This window comes from Dendrobates tinctorius, unplaced genomic scaffold (assembly GCF_039654945.1).
Source record: "Dendrobates tinctorius isolate UK_male_01 unplaced genomic scaffold, ASM3965494v1 ptg000151l, whole genome shotgun sequence".
Lineage (NCBI taxonomy): Eukaryota > Metazoa > Chordata > Amphibia > Anura > Dendrobatidae > Dendrobates > Dendrobates tinctorius.
Genome location: NW_027361818.1, coordinates 8,715,098 through 8,736,634, shown reverse-complemented (window position 1 = coordinate 8,736,634; position 21,537 = coordinate 8,715,098). Strand labels below are relative to the sequence as shown.

General features: G+C 49.1%; 1 protein-coding gene across 6 annotated transcripts in view; it reads left to right on the top strand.

Moving 5' to 3' along the window:
- MINK1 (misshapen like kinase 1) overlaps nucleotides 1-21,537 on the top strand; it is a 111,337-nt gene extending 89,800 nt beyond the window's left edge. For all 6 annotated transcript variants that reach the window (XM_073547083.1, XM_073547082.1, XM_073547084.1 and 3 more), the window contains 12 exons: nucleotides 6,985-7,145; nucleotides 7,244-7,364; nucleotides 7,515-7,655; nucleotides 16,096-16,207; nucleotides 16,292-16,462; nucleotides 16,540-16,683; nucleotides 16,809-16,943; nucleotides 17,027-17,127; nucleotides 17,213-17,362; nucleotides 17,459-17,618; nucleotides 17,763-17,902; nucleotides 17,994-21,537. In XM_073547083.1, coding sequence (XP_073403184.1) covers nucleotides 6,985-7,145; nucleotides 7,244-7,364; nucleotides 7,515-7,655; nucleotides 16,096-16,207; nucleotides 16,292-16,462; nucleotides 16,540-16,683; nucleotides 16,809-16,943; nucleotides 17,027-17,127; nucleotides 17,213-17,362; nucleotides 17,459-17,618; nucleotides 17,763-17,902; nucleotides 17,994-18,077 — 1,620 coding nt within the window. In that variant the 3' untranslated portion in view covers nucleotides 18,078-21,537. The remainder of the gene's footprint in view (nucleotides 1-6,984; nucleotides 7,146-7,243; nucleotides 7,365-7,514; nucleotides 7,656-16,095; nucleotides 16,208-16,291; nucleotides 16,463-16,539; nucleotides 16,684-16,808; nucleotides 16,944-17,026; nucleotides 17,128-17,212; nucleotides 17,363-17,458; nucleotides 17,619-17,762; nucleotides 17,903-17,993) is intronic.

Sequence of the window (21,537 nt, the reverse complement as noted above, 5' to 3'; positions counted from 1 at the left end):
AGGGTGTAGTGTGCGGCTGTACATTACCTGGTGTGTATATGAATGTCAAGGTGTAGTGTGCGGCTGTACATTATCTGGTGTGTATCAGTGTCAGGGTGTAGTGTGCGGATGTACATTACCTGGTGTGTGTATGAATGTCAGGGTGTAGTGGGCAGATGTACATTACCTGGTGTGTGTATGAATGTCAGGGTGTAGTGGGCAGATGTACATTACCTGGTGTGTATATGAATGTCAGGGTGTAGTGTGTGGCTGTACATTACCTTGTGTATATGAATGTCAGGGTGTAGTATGTGGCTGTACATTACCTGGTATATATGAATGTCAGGGTGTAGTGTGTGGATCTACATTACCTGGTGTATATGAATGTCAGGGTGTAGTGTGCGGCTGTTCATTACCTAGTGTGTATATGAATGTCAGGATGTAGTGTGCGAATGTACATTACCTGGTGTGTATACGAATGTCAGGGTGTAGTGTGCGGATGTATATTACCTTGTGTATATGAATGTCGGTGTAGTATGTGGCTGTACATTACCTGGTATATATGAATGTAAGGGTGTAGTGTGTGGCTGTACATTACCTGGTGTGTGTATGAATGTCAGGGTGTATGAATGTCAGGGTGTAGTGTGTGGCTGTACATTACCTGGTGTATATGAATGTCAGGGTGTAGTGTGCGGATGTGCATTACCAGGTGTATATGAATGTCAGGGTGTAGTGTGCGGGTGTACATTACCTGGGGTGTATATGAATGTCAGGGTATAGTGTGCGGCTTTACATTTCCTGGTGTGTGTATGAATGTCAGGGTGTAGTGGGCGGATGTACATTACCTGGTGTGTGTATGAATGTCAGGGTGTAGTGGGCAGATGTATATTACCTGGTGTGTGTATGAATGTCAAGGTGTAGTGGGCAGATGTACATTACCTGGTGTGTATGTAAATGTCAGGATGTAGTGTGCGGCTGTACATTACCTTGTGTGTGTGTGTATATGAATGTCAGGGTATAGTGTGCGGCTGTACATAACCTGGTGTATATGAATGTCAGGGTGTAGTGTGCGGATGTGCATTACCTGGTTTATATGAATGTCAGGGTGTAGTTTGCGGATGTACATTACCTGGTGTAAATATGAATGTCAGGGTGTAGTGTGCGGATGTACATTACCTTGTGTATATGAATGTCGGTGTAGTATGTGGCTGTACATTACCTGGTATATATGAATGTCAGGGTGTAGTGTGTGGCTGTACATTACCTGGTGTATGAATGTCAGGGTGTAGTGTGTGGCTGTACATTACCTGGTTTATATGAATGTCAGGGTGTAGTGTGCGGATGTACATTACCTGGTGTAAATATGAATGTCAGGGTGTAGTGTGCGGATGTACATTACCTTGTGTATATGAATGTCGGTGTAGTATGTGGCTGTACATTACCTGGTATATATGAATGTCAGGGTGTAGTGTGTGGCTGTACATTACCTGGTGTGTGTATGAATGTCAGGGTGTAGTGTGTGGCTGTACATTACCTGGTGTATATGAATGTCAGGGTGCAGTGTGCGGATGTGCATTACCTGGTGTATATGAATGTCAGGGTGTAGTTTGCAGATATACATTACCTGGTGTATATGAATGTCAGGGTGTAGTGTGCGGATGTACATTACCTGGTGTATGTATGAATGTCAGGTTGTATTGTGCGGCTGTACATTACCTGGTGTATGTGAATGTCATGGTGTAGTGTGCGGATGTACATTACCTGGTGTGTATATGAATGTCAGGGTGTAGTGTGCGGATGTACATCACCTGGTGTGTATATGCATGTCAGGGTGTAGTGTGCGGCTGTACATTTCCTGGTGTGTATGAATGTCAGGGTGTAGTGGGCAGATGTACATAACCTGGTGTGTGTATGAATGTCAGGGTGTAGTGGGCAGATGTACATTACCTGGTGTGTGTATGAATGTTAGGTTGCAGTGTGCGGATGTACATTACCTAGTGTGTATATGAATGTCAGGGTGTAGTGTGCGGCTGTACATTACCTGGTGTGTATGAATGTCAGGGTGTAGTGGGCAGATGTACATTACCTGGTGTGTGTATGAATGTCAGGGTGTAGTGGGCAAATGTACATTATCTGGTGTGTGTATGAATGTCAGGGTGTAGTGGGCAGATGTACATTACCTGGTGTGTATGTAAATGTCAGGATGTAGTGTGCAGCTGTACATTAGCTAGTGTGTGTGTATATGAATGTCAGGGTGTAGTGTGTTGCTGTACATTACCTGGTGTGTATGAATGTCAGGGTGTAGTGTGTAGCTGTACATTACCTGGTGTTTGTATGAATGTCAGGGTGTAGTGGACAGATGTACATTACCTGGTGTGTATATGAATGTCAAGGTGTAGTGTGCGGCTGTACATTATCTGGTGTGTATGAATGTCAGGGTGTAGTGTGCGGATGTACATTACCTGGTGTGTGTATGAATGTCAGGGTGTAGTGGACAGTTGTACATTAACTGGTGTGTATATGAATGTCAAGGTGTAGTGTGCGGCTGTACATTATCTGGTGTGTATGAATGTCAGGGTGTAGTGTGCGGATGTACATTACCTGGTGTGTGTATGAATGTCAGGGTGTAGTGTGCGGATGTACATTACCTGGTGTGTATATGAATGTCATGGTGTAGTGTGTGGCTGTACATTACCTTGTGTATATGAATGTCGGTGTGGTGTGTGGCTCTACATTACCTTGTGTATATGAATGTCGGTGTAGTATGTGGCTGTACATTACCTGGTATATATGAATGTCAGGGTGTAGTGTGTGGATGTACACTACCTGGTGTGTGTATGAATGTCAGGGTGTAGTGTGCGGATGTGCATTACCTAGTGTGTATATGAATGTCAGGGTGTAGTGTGCGGCTGTACATTACCTAATGTGTATATGAATGTCAGGGTGTAGTGTGCGGATGTACATTACCTGGTGTGTATGAATGTCAGGGTGTAGTGTGCGGATGTACATTACCTGGTGTGTGTATGAATGTCAGGGTGTAGTGGGCAGATGTACATTACCTGGTGTGTGTATGAATGTCAGGGTGTAGTGGGCGGATGTACATTGCCTTGTGTATGTATGAATGTTAGGTTGTGTGCGGATGTACATTACCTGGTGTGTATGTAAATGTCAGGGTGTAGTGTGCGGCTGTACATTACCTGGTGTGTATGAATGTCAGGGTATAGTGTGCAGATGTACATTACCTGGTGTATGTATGAATGTCGGTGTAGTGTGCGGCTGTACATTACTTGGTGTATGTGAATGTCAGGGTGTAGTGTGCGGCTGTACATTACCTGGTATGTGTATGAATGTTAGGGTGTAGTGTGCTGATGTACATTACCTGGTGTGTATATGAATGGCAGGGTGTAGGGTGCGGCTGTACATTACCTAGTGTGTATATGAATGTCAGGGTGTAGTGTGCGGCTGTACATTACCTGGTGTGTATATGAATGTCAGGGTGTAGTGTGCAGCTGTACATTACCTAGTGTGTATATGAATGTCAGGGTGTAGTGTGCAGCTATAAGTTACGTGGTGTATATGAATGTCAGGGTGTAGTGTGCGGATGTACATTACCTGGTGTGTATATGAATGGCAGGGTGTAGTGTGCGGCTGTACATTACCTAGTGTGTATATGAATGTCAGGGTGTAGTGTGCGGCTGTACATTACCTGGTGTGTATATGAATGTCAGGGTGTAGTGTGCGGCTGTACATTACCTAGTGTGTATATGAATGTCAGGGTGTAGTGTGCGGCTATAAATTACGTGGTGTATATGAATGTCAGGGTATAGTGTGCAGATGTACATTACCTGGTGTGTGTATGAATGTCAGGCTGTAGTGTGCAGATGTACATTACCTGGTGTATGTATGAATGTCAGGGTTTAGTGGGCGGATGTACATTACCTTGTGTGTGTACGAATTTTAGGTTGTAGTGGGCAGATGTACATTACCTGGTGTGTGTATGAATGTCAGGGTGTAGTGGGCGGATGTACATTGCCTTGTGTGTGTATGAATGTTAGGTTGTGTGCGGATGTACATTACCTGGTGTGTATGTAAATGTCAGGGTGTAGTGTGCGGCTGTACATTACCTGGTGTGTATGAATGTCAGGGTATAGTGTGCAGATGTACATTACCTGGTGTATGTATGAATGTCAGGGTGTAGTGTGCGGCTGTACATTACCTGGTGTATATGAATGTCAGGGTGTAGTGTGCGGCTGTACATTATCTGGTATGTGTATGAATGTTAGGGTGTAGTGTGCTGATGTACATTACCTAGTGTGTATATGAATGTCAGGGTGTAGTGTGCGGCTGTACATTACCTGGTGTCTATATGAATGTCAGGGTGTAGTGTGTGGCTGTACATTACCTGGTGTGTATATGAATGTCAGGGTGTAGTGTGCGGCTGTACATTACCTGGTGTATGTATGAATGTCAGGGTGTAGTGTGTGGCTATAAATTACGTGGTGTATATGAATGTCAGGGTGTAGTGTGCAGATGTACATTACCTGGTGTATGTATGAATGTCAGGGTGTAGTGGGCGGATGTACATTACCTGGTGTGTGTATGAATGTCAGGCTGTAGTGGGCAGATGTACATTACCTGGTGTGTGTATGAATGTCAGGGTTTAGTGGGCGGATGTACATTACCTTGTGTGTGTACGAATGTTAGGTTGTAGTGTGTGGATGTACATTACCTAGTGTGTATATAAATGTCAGGGTGTAGTGTGTTGCTGAACATTACCTAGTGTGGATATGAATGTCAGGGTGTAGTGTGCGGCTGTACATTACCTGGTGTGTATGTAAATGTCAGGGTGTAGTGTGCGGCTGTACATTACCTGGTGTGTATGAATGTTAGGTTGTAGTGTGCGGATGTACATTACCTGGTGTGTGTATGAATGTCAGGGTGTAGTGGGCAGATGTACGTTACCTGGTGTGTGTATGAATGTTAGGTTGTAGTGTGCGGATGTACATTACCTGGTGTGTGTATGAATGTCAGGGTGTAGTGGGCAGATGTACGTTACCTGGTGTGTGTATGAATGTTAGGTTGTAGTGTGCGGATGTACATTACCTGGTGTGTGTATGAATGTCAGGGTGTAGTGTGCGGCTGTACATTACCTGGTGTGTGTATGAATGTCAGGCTGTAGTGGGCAGATGTACATTACCTGGTGTGTGTATGAATGTCAGGGTTTAGTGGGCGGATGTACATTACCTTATGTGTGTACGAATGTTAGGTTGTAGTGTGTGGATGTACATTACCTAGTGTGTATATAAATGTCAGGGTGTAGTGTGTTGCTGAACATTACCTAGTGTGGATATGAATGTCAGGGTGTAGTGTGCGGCTGTACATTACCTGGTGTGTATGTAAATGTTAGGGTGTAGTGTGCGGCTGTACATTACCTGGTGTGTATGTAAATGTCAGGGTGTAGTGGGCAGATGTACATTACCTGGTGTGTGTATGAATGTTAGGTTGTAGTGTGCGGATGTACATTACTTGGTGTGTATATGAATGTCAGGGTGTAGTGGGCAGATGTACGTTACCTGGTGTGTGTATGAATGTTAGGTTGTAGTGTGCGGATGTACATTACCTGGTGTGTGTATGAATGTCAGGGTGTAGTGGGCAGATGTACGTTACCTGGTGTGTGTATGAATGTTAGGTTGTAGTGTGCGGATGTACATTACCTGGTGTGTGTATGAATGTCAGGGTGTAGTGTGCGGCTGTACATTACCTGGTGTGTGTATGAATGTCAGGCTGTAGTGGGCAGATGTACATTACCTGGTGTGTGTATGAATGTCAGGGTTTAGTGGGCGGATGTACATTACCTTATGTGTGTACGAATGTTAGGTTGTAGTGTGTGGATGTACATTACCTAGTGTGTATATAAATGTCAGGGTGTAGTGTGTTGCCGAACATTACCTAGTGTGGATATGAATGTCAGGGTGTAGTGTGTGGCTGTACATTACCTGGTGTGTATGTAAATGTCAGGGTGTAGTGTGCGGCTGTACATTACCTGGTGTGTATGTAAATGTCAGGGTGTAGTGGGCAGATGTACATTACCTGGTGTGTGTATGAATGTTAGGTTGTAGTGTGCGGATGTACATTACTTGGTGTGTATATGAATGTCAGGGTGTAGTGGGCAGATGTACGTTACCTGGTGTGTGTATGAATGTTAGGTTGTAGTGTGCGGATGTACATTACCTGGTGTGTGTATGAATGTCAGGGTGTAGTGGGCAGATGTACGTTACCTGGTGTGTATATGAATTTTAGGTTGTAGTGTGCGGATGTACATTTCCTGGTGTGTATGAATGTCAGGGTGTAGTGGGCAGATGTACATTACCTGGTGTCTGTATGAATGTCAGGGTGTAGTGGGCGGATGTACATTACCTTGTGTGTGTATAAATGTTAGGTTGTAGTGTGTGGATGTACATTACCTGGTGTGTATGTAAATGTTAGGGTGTAGTGTGCGGCTGTACATTACCTGGTGTGTATGAATGTCAGGGTATGGTGTGCGGCTGTATGTTATAGGATTGGGAATATTGTAGTCTGGCTTTACATTACTGGTGTGAGCCTGTCTCATGTGTTGCTGTACATTATTTAGCACTGTATATATTGCGGTATTTTGTGCGGCTGTGTGTTTATATTGCGGTATTTTGTGCGGCTGTGTGTTTATATTGCGGTATTTTGTGCGGCTGTGCACTGTCATGTGTTCGATGTCGTGATGGACTGTGCAGCTGTAGAAAACAAACTATCCTGGTTGGGCATGCACAACGTAGCATGTAACTGGACTTCTGGTGTGTGTCATGTTGTTGTGTGCTGCTGGATATTTCGTAGCTCATGTATGTGTTGGAGATGTAGTTCACGCTCCTTCCTTCCCTCACCCTGTAAACCACGTATAAACAAGTACATGTTCTCCCTGGATATTTTATTATCCCCTTCAAAAATAAACAAATCTCCTGCATTCCCCTTCTCCAGGACCACTTATTAGTGAAGGACCGCCCAGAAGATGTCCCAAAACCCCCGAAAAAGGCTTTGGACTACTCTTCCTCCAGTGATGAGATGGACAGCAGTGACGAGGATGATGATGATGGTGATCAAGAAAGACAGGAACAAAGCAGAGAAAATTCATCATCCAGGTAGTTAGCCTCTCATGAATTTAGACCCCCTCCCCCCCACCAATTTGAATTGCTGGGAATCCTTCGAATGCTCTATATTTTTTTTTCCTTCCCTTCAGTCGAAATGATCGTGATGCGGACACAGACAGCGTGAGCACCATGGTGGTCCACGATGTGGAAGAGCTGGTGGGGAGCACATCTGACAGCTCCTATGGAGATGGCACCATGATTGTGCAAAGGGTGAGGAGGAAGGTGATAAAAAAAAAGTGGAAGGTCAAACACAGACGTGTCAGGACAGATTGTGGTCCCGTCTTCAAGGCTTCTCTATTTACTCATTATTTGGAGGACACGTGAGCCAAAAAACATCCTTCACCCTTTTCTCCCTCTCAGACGCCGGAAGAGGAACGTAATCTGCTGCACGCAGATAGCAACGGATACACAAACCTGCCTGATGTGGTGCAACCAAGCCACTCGCCCACTGAGCCTAAGGGGCCTGGCTCTTCGCCCAACAAAGAGGGCGTAGGAACAGACGTGAGTAATGTGAGGGCAACAGACAAACACTGTCAGGTATCTCTGGTTGGAGACCTTTTAGATATGATGTGTTGTAGCGCATGGAATAGATAAGGTGTTCAGAGAAGGATCTTGATAGCTGAATGTTTCATTGACTAATAAGAAGTCATCAGGAGATGTCTGGAAATGAAACGGAGTAATAATTCGTAAAGATGTTTTGAGATGGGACTTGGTTGATAATAAGATGCTTGGAGAAGGGACTTCAGTGTAGGCAAAGGAAGATGTGTCTTTAGGCTAAGTGCACACGTTGCAGAAAATTTCTGCACAAAAACCTGAATCCCTTCCCAGAAACCGCACCTATTTTTCCGCGGCGGTTTTTGTGCGTTTTTTGCGCGGTTTTGATGCGTTTTTGATGCGTTTTTTACCGCAGCGGTTTCTAAAAGCATGGGAGAAGCCTAAACCGCGGAAAAAAACGCAAAATTAATGTGCATGCTGCGGTTTTTACCGCGATGCGGTTTTTTGGCGGTAAAGAACGCATCAATGTGCACAAAAAGTGAAAAATGCATAGAAATGACTGTGCACCTTATTTTTAGCGGTTTTATAGCGGTTTTATAGTGAAAACCGCAGTAAAAACCGCTAAAAAAACGCTGTGTGTGTGAACATAGCCTTATGGTTTGAGTTGGGAAAGACTTGGAGATGGGACTCATTGGTTGAGTACTGAGAAGAGAAGATGTTTTAAGATGGGACTTGGCTGAGTATTGAGAAGGAATGACGTTCGGTGGGATTTGTTGGTTGTGTATTGAGAAGGGAAGACTTTTGGTGATGAGACTTGTTTGAGTTCTGAGAAGACTTGCGAGATGGAACTTGTTGCTTGACTAATAAAAAAGGAAGTCATCAGGAAATGAACTATTAGTAGGGAATGATGTCTGGAGATTGAACTTGTTGGATGAGTAACGATTAGGAAAGATGTTTGGAGATGGGACTTGGTTAATTATTGAGAAGGAAAGATGTTTGAAGAACGGACTTGAATATTGGCATATAATGGTTACATATTGAGAAAGAAAGACATTTGAAGATGGGACTTGTTGGTTGAGTTTTGAGAAGGGAAGAAAACATTTGGAGATGTGACTTGTTGGTTGACTATTAAAATGTAAAGACTGTAGGTGATGGGACTTGTTGATTGACCATTGAGAAGAAAGGGCGTTTGGAGATGGGACTTGTTGGTTGAGTATCAAAAAGGGAAAATGTTGGAAATGGTAATTGCTGATTGTGTTTTGAGAAGGAAGACATTTGGAGATGGGACTTAGTCGTTGACCATTGAGCAGGAAAGATGTTTCCTGATGAGACAAGTTGGTTGACTTAAGATGGGACTCATTGGTTGGGTATTGAGAATGGAGGACATTTGAAGTTTGCACTTGTTGGCTGATCATTGAGTAGGCAATATGTTTGCAGATGGGACTTGTTGGTTGACTATTGAGATGTGAAAAGTTAGTAGGTGCACCTCGTAGGTTGATTGAGAAGGGAAGATGTTTGGTGATGAGGCTCATTGGTTGACAATTGAGAGGGACTCGGTTGGGTATTGAGAAGAGAAGACCTATAGTGATGGGACTTGTTGGTTGAGTATTGAGAAGCGACGATGTTTGAAAACTAGGCGACTTGGTTGAGTAGGGAATGTGTTTGGAAAGACTAGTTGCTGCTGAAGAGTAAAAAAAGAGACTTCTAAGAAAGGAAGTGAAGTTGAGATGGGACTGTATATCAGGGAGTACAGGAATTTGGAGATATTTCACAAGAAATAGACAATAAGACTTATACAGTATTGAACATTTGGGATAGTGATATGTGGGGCTAGTTGAGCAGAGCATTGCATTTAAGGCAGATGTGGTGGTAGATGGGTGAAAATGAAAGATGAGTGCAGGTCTGTTACATAGTAAGGAGAGAATGGAAGCAAAAGAGACCAGAGAGGACACCTGAGATTCATATGAGGAGAAGATGATTTACCTTTACAGTAAATCAGTGTTTTTCTCCTTCGCCTCATTGGGGGACACAGGTACTGTAGGTGTATGCTACTACCGCCTGGAGGCTGACACTAAGTGAAAAATAGAGGTTAGCTCCTCTGCCGTATACAGCCTCGCCCCGGTTGTGGGCGGAATCAGTTTTTGCTTAGTATCCATTGGAGGCACACGTCAGGTCTTTTTTTTCCAGACTCTGTCATTTTTTCCATGAAGATAAGACAGGGGCAACGGATCCTATTGAAAGGGTCCGATTTCCCCAAACCAACAACGGGCGAGCACGTGCGAATGTCGCCTCCACGTATCCTTTCCCACTACTTGGGACATGATGACGGACTGAGCCCTGACCACCCTAAGGTAGAGAAACCCTAGGCTGTACAGAGGCCTGCAAACAGTCCGTGCGGCCCCCACTGCATCACCAATGACAGACAGCGGTGATGGAAGGTGGCAGACGGTCCCTCTCCTCATCCCTTATAAGGGAAGATGGAGCTAGGGTGCTTGCACCGTCCTTAAACTTTTTTTTGGCCCCCCTTCCCCCCCCTAACCTGAGGATGAAGATGGACGTTAAAGGGTGAGGTATGGAAGGAGGTGGGCTGGGAGGGCTCCTGCGGACCCCCGTGGTCGGCGCTCCTGACGCCGTTTTTAGGCATCCCCGGACTCCCTTGGTGCGCCACATAGCGTGGCAGCCGGCGGCGCAAGCTCCTGGCCCAGTGTCCGGCGGTCCCGCCCTAGTCCAGGCACACGTCGGAATTTTAGTCCCCGGCTTTTCCCGGAGCTAGGCCGTGAGCGGAAGTCCCGCCCCCCGTGACGCGGCCACTTCCGGCGGACCTGCCCATCAGGGCCTCGGGCGGACGGCAAAATTTAGTCCCCGGCTTCTGTCAGGGACTAGGCCACGGACGGAAATTCCGCCCCATGACGTCCCCAGGGCCGCCTCTTCGCCCGGAGGCCCGCCCACACACCGGAGAGCGCTGTTTTTTAAAGAAGGAACAGCTGAGCAGTGGGCTGGACGTCTGACAGGTCCAGGACGGGGGACTCAGGACTGGGGTAAGTGCTACCCCTGGAGGAAGGCCACCCTCTGTGTGTTTTCCAGAGGCTAAGCAGCTTTTTGGGCCTTGACATATTACTTAGCAGCCATCATGTCCAGAAAAGCAAAGACACACACATTCTTTTTTGTAGCATGCACCTCTTGTCAGTCCGCTTTTCCACGGGCACAAACCAAGCAGATTTGCGAAGCCTGCAATTCAGAACGTGCCCAGGAGCCCTCCCCTGCGACCGAGGCCAGTGTACCGAGCCCCCCGGAATGGGATCTGTCTCTGTTGCAGTCCATGGCATCGCTTACGAGGGCAATCGAGTCCCTTCAGGCCCCAGATAGGGGTAGGGATAGCGGCTCGCCTGTGTTAGAGGGGTCCTCCACCTCACAGGAGCCTCCGGCCTGCAGGGGCCGCACTCACTCCAGGCAGACGCGGGGGAAACGAACCCACACAGCGTCTGCCGGGCCGTCTGGTGCTTCGGCATCCATAAGTTCGGCCTCTCGCTCACCTTCACCAAGGGTCGTTAACGGGAGCTCAGATTACGACTCAGATGAGCCGCTTGATTCAGGTACTCCAGAATACCGGGAAACAGTTGACAGTCTCATTGAGGCCGTCAGCCACACCCTTGAGATTGAAGATGATTCCACCTTGGCCTCAGGTCACAAGGTCTTATTTAAGTGAGCAAAGCGGCCGCATAGAGTGTTTAGTTCTCACGGCTCTCAGGGCAAAAGGCGCTCGAGGCAAGGTATCCGTTCGCCCCTGATCTCCGTAAGAAGTGGGCAGAGTCCCCAACGGTAGATCCACACGTGTCACGCTTGGCCTCTAGGACCCTGTTATCCATACCTAGTGAGTCCTCTATCAAGGATCCCACTGACCGTCTCATAGAGAGCCTAGCTCGCTCAGTATTTGAGGCATCAGGTTCAGCACTCTCCCCCTCATTTGCGGCAACCTGGGTAGGATAGGCCATGATGGCTTGGTCAGAATCATTGAACATAGCCCTGCAGGGTATCGACCTACCAGCAGAGATATCAGAGGCCGCAAATCAGATCACTTTGGCCGGGGACTACCTAATTAATGTATCTTCGGATGCAGCCAACTGCGCGGCTCTCGCTGCGGCAAATGCGATCTCTATTAGGAGGGCTTTATGGTTGAGGACATGGTGGGCAGACACAACTTCCAAGAAATCCCTGATTTCCTTGCCTTATCAGAGTGGTCGCCTGTTCGGGGAGAAGTTGGATCAGCTCATCTCTGATTCCACAGGTGGAAAGAGCAGTTTCCTCCCTCAACAAAGGGTTAAACAGCCGTTTTGCCACCAACCTCAGACACGGTTTCGGTCATTTCGCAACCCCGGGTGGGCTACAGCGACCAATTCCACCGCTTCAGGTCGTCCCAGCCAGGACAGAGATCGGCAGGTCTCATATAGAGCCAACCCGTTGGGGAGAATGCGTACTCACCAGCCCAGATCAAGAGGACCTAGGTCCCAGAGATCTGCAGCCAAATGACTCGAGGCATTCTCAAGGCGACTTCAGCAAGGTAGGCGGCCGCCAGCTTTGGTTTCGCCATGCCTCTCCGTCTCACACGACACATGGGTAACGGAGCTGGTGTCCTCGGGGTACAAGATAGTATTCATCAAAAACCCCCCAAGACGGTTTTTTCTTTCCCGTCCTCCAAAAGTAATCGCCCGAGCAAGGGCTTTACTCAAGGCCATAAAATTACTCCAGCACAACGGAGTCATTATTCCCGTACCGGAGAACGAAAAATATCAGGGGTTCTACTCCAACCTGTTCACGATGCCCAAAAAGGATGGGGCCGTCAGGCTCATTCTGGACCTAAAGCTCCTGAACAAGTTTATCAGGATCAGACATTTCCGGATGGAGTCTCTCCGTTCAGTCATATCTGCCATGGGGCGGGGAGAATACTTGGCCTCTATCACCATCCAAGACACCTGCCTACACATCCCCATTTTTCCCCCGCACCAAAGGTTCCTGCGCTTCGCCATCAACGGCCTACACTTTCAATTCGCAGCACTGCCCTTCGGGTTGGCCACCGCTCCCAGGGTATTCACAAAAGTCATGGCAGTCATCATGGTCAGTAAATCAGGATATAAATCCAGCTCACCAGACATAGCATTCCATCATCGGAGCACGAGACCGCTGTGTCAAAGCGCACAATCCAAGATAATGAAGAAATTGTCCAGCTCCACGATGTAGTGAAAAATATTCTTTATTCACTCAATAGAGATGAGGTTTAAAAGCCAGCATGAATTACAAAGCATGCGTTCTAACAATTCATGCTGGCTTTTAAACCTCATCTCTATTGAGTCATCATGGTCACCCTGCACTCCTGGGGCATAGTTGGCTTTCCTTATTTAGACGACCTCTTGGTCAAAGCCCTTCTTTTCGGGCATGCGAGGAGAGTGTCAGCATCACGCTAGATACTCTCTCCCGCTTAGGATGGTTGGTCAATCTGAAAAAGTCATCCCCTATGCCAGCTCAGAGGATCTCCTTCTTAGGAATGATCTTCGACACTTCCCGAGGGTTGGTAATTCTCCCTCGGGACAAGGCCTTAGCTCTCCAGCAGGGAGTCCGGAAGCGGCGCCAACCGGTCCCTCATACCATCCGTTTTTGCATGAGGATCCTAGGAAAGATGGTGGCAGCAATGGAGGCTCCATCTTCGCCCCCTGCAGCATGCCCTGTTATCAGTCTGGGACAAAAACCCATTCTCTCTCGATCGGCGGTGCCGGTTGCCCACGCGCGTCACACAGGCACTCGGGTGGTGGACAGCCAGTGCCTCACTTCTCCAGGGCAAGCCTTTTCCCCCAGACCCTTGGTTGGTGGTGACAACCGATGCCAGCCTCCTCCGCTGGGGAGTGGTTTGTTGCCACCACCCGAACCAGGGACGGTGGTCGCCGCAGGAGGCACACCTTCCAGTCAACTTGTTGGAAATACGGGCAATCCGGCTAGATGTGCGACAGTTTCATCCCCCTCCAGCAGGCCGGCCCGTTCGGATTCAGTCAGACAACACCACGGCTGTGGCTTACATAAATCATTAGGGGGGCACCCGCAGCAGGGCAGCCATGCGCGAGGTAGGGCATGTGCGTCATTGGGCTGAGAGAAACCACTCGGCGATATCGGCAGTCCACATCCCGGGCGTGGAGAACTGGGCGGCAGACTTCCTCAGCCGGCAGGGTCTCGCGTCCGGGGAATGGTCACTTCACCCCGAGATCTTCCAGCAGATTTGCCAACGATGGGGGACGCCGTATGTGGACCTAATGGCCTCCAGAGTGAACGCCAAGGTACCAGCGTTTGTCGCTCGATCCCGGGATCCGCAGGCAATTGCCGTGGATGCGTTGGTTCTGCCGTGGAACCAGTTTCACCTCCCATACCTATTTCCCCCGTTGCCACTACTTCTGAGGGTCATCAAGAAGATCAAGGCGGAAGGGGTGCCAGAGATTCTGCTGGCCCCAGACTGGCCCCGTCGAGCATGGTACGCAGATCTAGTGCAGTTGCTCGCCGACGTTCCTTGGCATCTCCCAGAGCGCCCGGATCTACTGTCCCAAGGCCCGATCTTCCACCCGAACTCAGGGGCCCTGTGTTTGACGGCATGGCTGTGGAATCTTGGATTCTGACCCAGGCGGGGTTTGGGCGCGAGGTGGTCGCTACAATGGTTAGCGCTCAGAAGCCTACCTCGGCGAGAATTTACCATCACACCTGGAAGGTCTTCTTTGCTTGGTGTCGAAATCGTCGGGCATGGTACGCAGACCTAGTACAGCTACTCGCCGACTTTCCTTGGCGCCTGCCAGAGCGCCCAGACCTACTGTCCCAGGGCCCGATCTACCGCCCGAACTCAGGGGCCCTGTGTTTGACAGCTTGGCCGTTGAATCCTGGATTCTAACCCAGGCTGGGTTCGTCCGCAATGTGGTCGCTACAATGGTTAGCACCCAGAAGCCGGCCTCAGCACGTATTTATCACCACACCTGGGAGGTTTTCTTTACATGGTGTCGGAACCATGGTTGTTCTCCACTGAGATTTTCTATTCCCAACATCTTGGCTTTTCTCCAGTCTGGCTTAGACTCAGGCTTGGCACCAAGTTCCCTCAGGAGACAAATATCGGCCTTATCCGTACTGTTCCAGCGCAGGATTGCTACCAATCTGCAGGTGAAGACTTTCATTCAGGGAGTCTTCCACTTGGTACCTCCTTATAGGGCGCCTCTGGACGCTTGGAACCTTAACCTGGTCCTAAGTGTTTTTTAGGAGGCTCCATTTGAACCGATACAGGAGGTCTCTTTAACCTACCTTTCTTGGAAGGTAGTATTTCTTGTGGCAATAACGTCAATCAGGCGGGTTTCGGAGCTGGCTGCTCTATCCTGCCGAGCTCCGTTTCTGGTCTTCCACAAAGATAAAGTGGTTCTCAGACCAGCCCCTCCTTTTCTGCCAAAGGTCGTTTCCTTGTTTCACATTAATGAGGATATTGTTTTGCCCTCTTTTTGTCCAGCACCGGTACACCGTGTGGAAAAGGCTCTTCATACGTTGGACCTGGTGAGAGCTCTCTGGAGGTACGTTTCGCGGACGGCACCCTTTCGTCAGAAGGACACGCTGTTCGTGCTTCCCGAGGAGCGCAGGAAGGGACTTGCTGCCTCAGAATCGACCATAGCCAGATGGATTCGTTTGACTATTCAGGAGTCTTACCGCATCAGAGTCACACCAGTTCCAGCAGGGATCAGAGCGCACTCTACTTGTGCAGTGGGCGCCTCTTGGGCGCTTCGGCACCAGGCATCGGCAGAACAGGTTTGCAAGGCTGCAACCTGGTCCAGCTTGCACACATTCGCAAAGCACTACAATATCCATACTCAGGCATCGTCAGATGCAAGTCTGGGTAGAAAGATTCTCCAAGCAGCGGTGGCGCACCTTTAGACAGGAGGTGCATGTAGCTTGCATCGGTGAGTCAACTTCCCACCCAGGGACTGCTTTAAGACGTCCCACAGTACCAGTGTCCCCCAATGAGGCGAAGGAGAAACATGGATTTTTGTGATAAACTCACCGTAAAATCCTTTTCTCCGAGACGCTCATTGGGGGACACAGCACCCACCCTGTTGGCTTCTGTTTTGTTTAATTAATATACCTTTTTGAATGATATTAGGGTGGTGTCTTTTCTAGACATATTGTTACCTGCATTAAGGTTGATATTGTCTGATTGATTTTTGTTTGATCTCCTACTGCTTTTGCACCAAACTGATTCCGCCCGCAACTGGGGCGAGGGTATATATGGTGGAGGAGGAGCTAACCTCTTTTTTTCACTTAGTGTCAGCCTCCAGGCGGCAGTAGCATACACCCACAGTACCTGTGTCCCCCAATGAGCGTCTCGGAGAAAAGGATTTTACGGTGAGTTTATCACAAAAATCCATATTTCCCTTCTTTTTAGTATCAGTCCCGAGGGTTGGTGAAAGCTCCTCCAAAAACCTCATTCACGATGTTTGTGGATCTCGGGTTATATCAGTCAACAGGCGGCACAGGCGACACCATCCCAGTGGCAGGTAGTGCAGACCACCCTTCTTTACATTTGGTTGTATCACCCATAACATTTTTAACACCTGTAACCAAAATGTCCCCTTTTTCAGCATCCTTTGTGAGTGGAGATGCGGCCAGGTTGGAGCAACTCAAATACGAGGCTAGAAAAGGATCAGTTGTGAACGTGAATCCGACTAACACCAGGCCACACAGCGACACCCCGGAGATCAGGAAGTACAAAAAGAGGTTCAACTCCGAGATCCTGTGTGCCGCACTTTGGGGTGAGGGGAGACCACAAAAGCTTCAGGAATGTTTTTGTTGGTCTCCACCATATCTCATATATCGTGTCCTGTACCAGGGGTGAACCTGTTGGTCGGTACCGAGAACGGACTGATGCTTCTGGACCGCAGTGGTCAAGGGAAGGTTTACAGTCTGATCACCCGGCGGAGATTCCAGCAGATGGACGTCCTAGAAGGACTCAACCTCCTCATTACCATCAGTGGTGGGTGGACACTTCAGCTCTTACTTCTTTACTCTGATTACCCTATATGTTGACCTTCTATTTAGGCTATGAGGTTCATCCTCCCAGTATTTTTCATAATTTTTGGAATTATTCCTGTGTCCCAGGTAAGAGGAACAAGCTGCGAGTCTATTATCTCTCATGGCTCCGAAACAAGATCCTCCACAATGATCCTGAGGTGGAGAAGAAGCAGGGCTGGAGCACGGTGGGAGACATGGAGGGATGTGTCCACTATCGAGTTGGTAAGACCACTTCGCTTCTTTACCAACCCACGATTTTCAATCCATGGGGCGCGTCTCATCCCATCCCCCTTACTTTCTTGCAGTCAAGTACGAGCGGATCAAGTTTCTGGTGATCGCATTGAAGAACTCTGTTGAAGTTTATGCCTGGGCCCCCAAACCGTACCACAAGTTCATGGCTTTCAAGGTAAATGACAAGGGTGGTGTCGACTTTACGAATCTGATTACCGATAGTCCTGCTTTCCGTTTCTGACCACTCCATCTTTATCCAGTCCTTCACAGACCTCCCTCACCGACCACAACTCGTGGATCTCACGGTGGAGGAGGGGCAGAGGTTAAAGGTCATTTACGGTTCTTCATCCGGATTCCATGCAGTCGACGTTGACTCGGGAAACAACTACGACATCTACATTCCTGTCCATGTGAGTCTCCTTTACACATCTTCTCAGCCGGAAATTGACTGGCGACCAAGTTTTTTTTTTTTTTTTTTTTACCTAACTCTTTCTTTGTGCATTTAGATTCAGAGCCAGATTAACCCCCATGCCATCATTTTCCTGCCAAACACAGACGGGATGGAGATGCTGCTGTGCTACGAAGACGAGGGGGTCTACGTCAACACGTACGGGAGGATTATCAAAGACGTGGTGCTGCAGTGGGGCGAGATGCCCACTTCTGTGGGTGAGTTTGGACACGAATTAAGTTTTGGTGACCATTTCCCCTTTTAACAAGTGAGCGTGGGCGTATCTAAGGGAGTACCATTAGATACTTACCTGCGTCTGGGCGTATCTCATGGTCCCTAATTTTTGTCCGCTTCTCCTCCAGCGTACATCTGCTCCAACCAGATCATGGGGTGGGGAGAGAAAGCCATCGAGATCCGCTCCGTGGAGACCGGCCACTTGGACGGGGTCTTCATGCACAAGAGGGCTCAGCGACTAAAGTTCCTGTGTGAGCGTAACGATAAGGTAAGGCGGACATTGTGTCCGTATATCGGTGCGCCCTGTGTTTGGCAGCCCACCGCGTGGTAACGCTTCTCCCCTGCGGCTTCTCTTTCAGGTGTTCTTCGCCTCGGTGCGCTCTGGCGGGAGCAGTCAAGTCTACTTCATGACTCTGAACCGCAGCTGCATAATGAACTGGTAAAGAAAAAGTGACGACGGGGAACACAGAGAGTCCGCTCCAGAAACCCTCCCCCACACACTGGATTCCCCTCTCCCACTTTGACTCATTCCCTTTAAGACCCCCACCCTTTTCCCCAGCACTAATTACTCCACCTTGTTTGCTTTTATCTGCATTTTAATTTATTGGGAGGCTCCACCCCTGAAGTAATGGTATATATACATATATATATATATATTCAGGGAGGTGACGGGCGTGACGTGGGGACGGGTGTGATAAGAGTCCCCAGGTTTATTTTACATGTGTTTGGTTTACTGATGGAGAAAAGACGGCAAAGAACTCATTGGCTTCCCCCTGAAGTCGCTAATGCTACGAGAGTGTCACACATCCCCTTTTAATGACCCCACATATCCCGCCTGGTGGCGATCAGGTCTGTTCTGTGATCTTGTGTTTATAATAAGAACTTTCCATTTCTATAAAAGAAGCACTTTACCCCCTGAACCTATAATCCAAAGTCATCCATCCGTGCTGCTGTACTCTAGTCACATCCAGAGCTGCTCTCACAGCGCTGCTGCATACCCGGCCAAATCCCAGACTGCAAAAGCTGGAGGGAAACTGCCGTGATGGAGGTCGAGAACCAATAGCTGAATTGTGAGCGCAGCTCTGGATGTGACAGGAGGACGCTGTGTGTTGCGGATTTTCCACTTCCCACGTGACGTCCATATTCCATCACCGCCAGCACAAACCCACAACACTAATTTCGCTATGGATGGAATATAATAAATATCCCCCCCGTAAATCGCGGTGAGTCCATAATGGGACGTCACTAACTTGGCGAGAAATGTACCCGCACATACCCACTGCTCCTGTAGCCGGTGTGCAGGTTCGGTTACGGTGTTTTCTGGGGCAGAAATAAAGTTTATCCAGTCTGAGCCCCCGACGGGGTAAATCCCCATACACGTTAGATGGTGAGTAGTGAACCACATGGTTTTGGACATGTCTGTTCTCTCCTCCCGGACACACGGGATCAGGCCATCTGGCAATCACCGGACAACCTCTCCAGGACACTGAATGATCGCAGACGAACAAACCGGCCACAGATTCATTCACGATGGCATCTGTAGTTGACCCGCAGATTCATTCACGACTGCGTCTGTGGTCGGCTCGCAGATTCATTCATGATGGTGTTTGCGGTCGGTCCTCAGATTCATTAACAAAGGCGTTTGTGGCAGGCTCGCAGATGCATTCACAATAGTGTCTGTGGTCGGCCCACAGATTCATTCACGATGGCGTCTGTGGACGGCTCGCAGGTTCATTCATGATTGCGTCTGTGGACGGCTCGCAGATTTATTCCTCTCCCTTCTGCCCTGCTCTCCCATCTTCCCTCCTCTCCCGTCTGCCCTCTTCTCCCCTCTGCCTTTTTCTCCCGTCTGCCCTCTTCTCCACAATTTCCACCCTAAACTTCCTACTCAATTCTGTACTTTACAATCTCTGCTCTCCCACCTCCCCTCCTGCTCTTGCAACCTTCCCTCCATTTTCTACCTTTCACTCTGTCCCCTCTCGCGCTCTCTCCCCTCTCGTGCTCTCTGCCCTCCTCTCTCCCCTCCTTCTCTCTCCCCTCCTGCGCTCTCTCCCTTCCCGCGCTCTCTCCCTTCCTGCGCTCTCTCCCCTCCTTCTCTCTCCCCTCCCTCTCTCTCCCCTCCCTCGCTCTCTCCCTTCCTACTCTCTCCCCTCCTCTCTCCCCTTCCGCGCTCTCTTCCCTCCCACGCTCTCTTCCCCTCCTTCTCTCTTCCCCTCCTCTCTCCCTCTCATTCTCTCTCCCCCTCCTCTCCCCCCTCCTTCTCTCCCCCCTCCTTCTCTCTCCCCTCCCGCGCTCTCCCTTTCTACTCTCTCCCCTCCTTCTCTCTCCCCTCCTTCTCTCTCCCCTCCTTCTCTCTCCCCTCCCGCGCTCTGTCCCCTCCTTTCTCTCCCCTCCTTCTTTCTCTCCCCTCACGTGCTCCCTCCCGCGCTCTCTCCCCTCCTCCTCTCTCCCCTCCTTCTTTCTCCCCTCTCCTTTCTCTCCCCTCCTTCTCCCCTCCCGCGCTCTGTCCCCTCCCGCGCTCTGTCCCCTCCTTTCCCCTCCTTCTTTCTCTCCCCTCCCGTGCTCCCTCTCGCGCTCTCTCCCCTCCTTTCTCCCCTCTCCTTTCTCTCCCCTCCTTCTTTCTCTCCCCTCCTTCTTTCTCTCCCCTCCTTCTTTCTCTCCCCTCCTTCTTTCTCTCCCCTCCTTCTTTCTCTCCCCTCCTTCTTTCTCCCCCCTCCATCTTTCTCCCCTCCCATGCTCTCTCCTCTCCCGCGCTCTCTCCCCTCCTCTCTCCCCTCCCACGCTCTCCCCTCCTCTCTCCCCTCCCTCGCTCTCTGCCTTCCTACTCTCCCCTCCTCTCTCCCCTCCTGCGCTCTCTTCCCTCCCACACTCTCTTCCCCTCCTCTTCCCCTCCTCTTCCCTTCCTTCTCTCTTCCCCTCCTTCTCTCCCCCTCCTTCTCTCTCCCCTCCCGTGCTCTGCCTTTCTACTCTCTCCCCTCCTCTCTCCCCTCTTGCGCTCTGTCCCCTCCCGCGCTCTGTCCCCTCCTTTCTCTCCCCTCCCGTGCTCTCTCCCCTCCTCTCTCCCCTCCTCCTCTCTCCCCTCCTCCTCTCTCCCCTCCTTCTTTCTCTCCCCTCCTTCTTTCTCTCCCCTCCTTCTTTCTCTCCCCTCCTTCTTTCTCTCCCCTCCTTCTTTCTCCCCCCTCCTTCTTTCTCCCCTCCCATGCTCTCTCCCCTCCTCTCTCCTCCTCTCTCCCCTCCCGCGCTCTCCCCTCCTCTCTCCCCTCCCGCGCTCTGTCCCCTCCCGCGCTCTATCCCCTTCGCTATACACTTGCCACCATCCACTTCCTGCTCTTTTCTGTACCCTGACTTAGACTCTTACTGCCCTAAACCTTATTTCTAGGTGGTGACTTCACTTCGGATTTTGTTGCCGAAATTTCCGCGATCTGCAAAGCCTTTCACCTGAATGGGGGTGTTTCATATGAATGGGACACTAGCAGAAGTTTCTGTAACGAAATCTGCAACTGGTGAACCTGCCCCAAGCCTCAGAGAATAGGAGTCCACCATGATGGCTGCCTCTCCCATGTCCAGGGGTGTGGGCTGCTGCTCGTCGGGATCGGAAGTACCTCATAGTGAGGAGGTTTATATTACAGCCGCTGCCATACCAAAAAAATTACTAAATGAGCCCAGATTTTGCCCTCAGACACCCCCCAATGTGTGTGAACTTGGGTCACTCCAGAGCCCCCCACATCTAGAATGAGACAATCCAGGCTGAGTATCGGCATTTGCTATTTTTGTAAACTCGAGAAAATTATAAGGAGGCGGAAAAATATTTTATGTAGCAAATTGTATAAAGGTGAATTTGAAAAAAAAAAGATGAAATTGGTTCTATGTTATTGATCTTAAATAAAGTTATCTCTGCTAGTA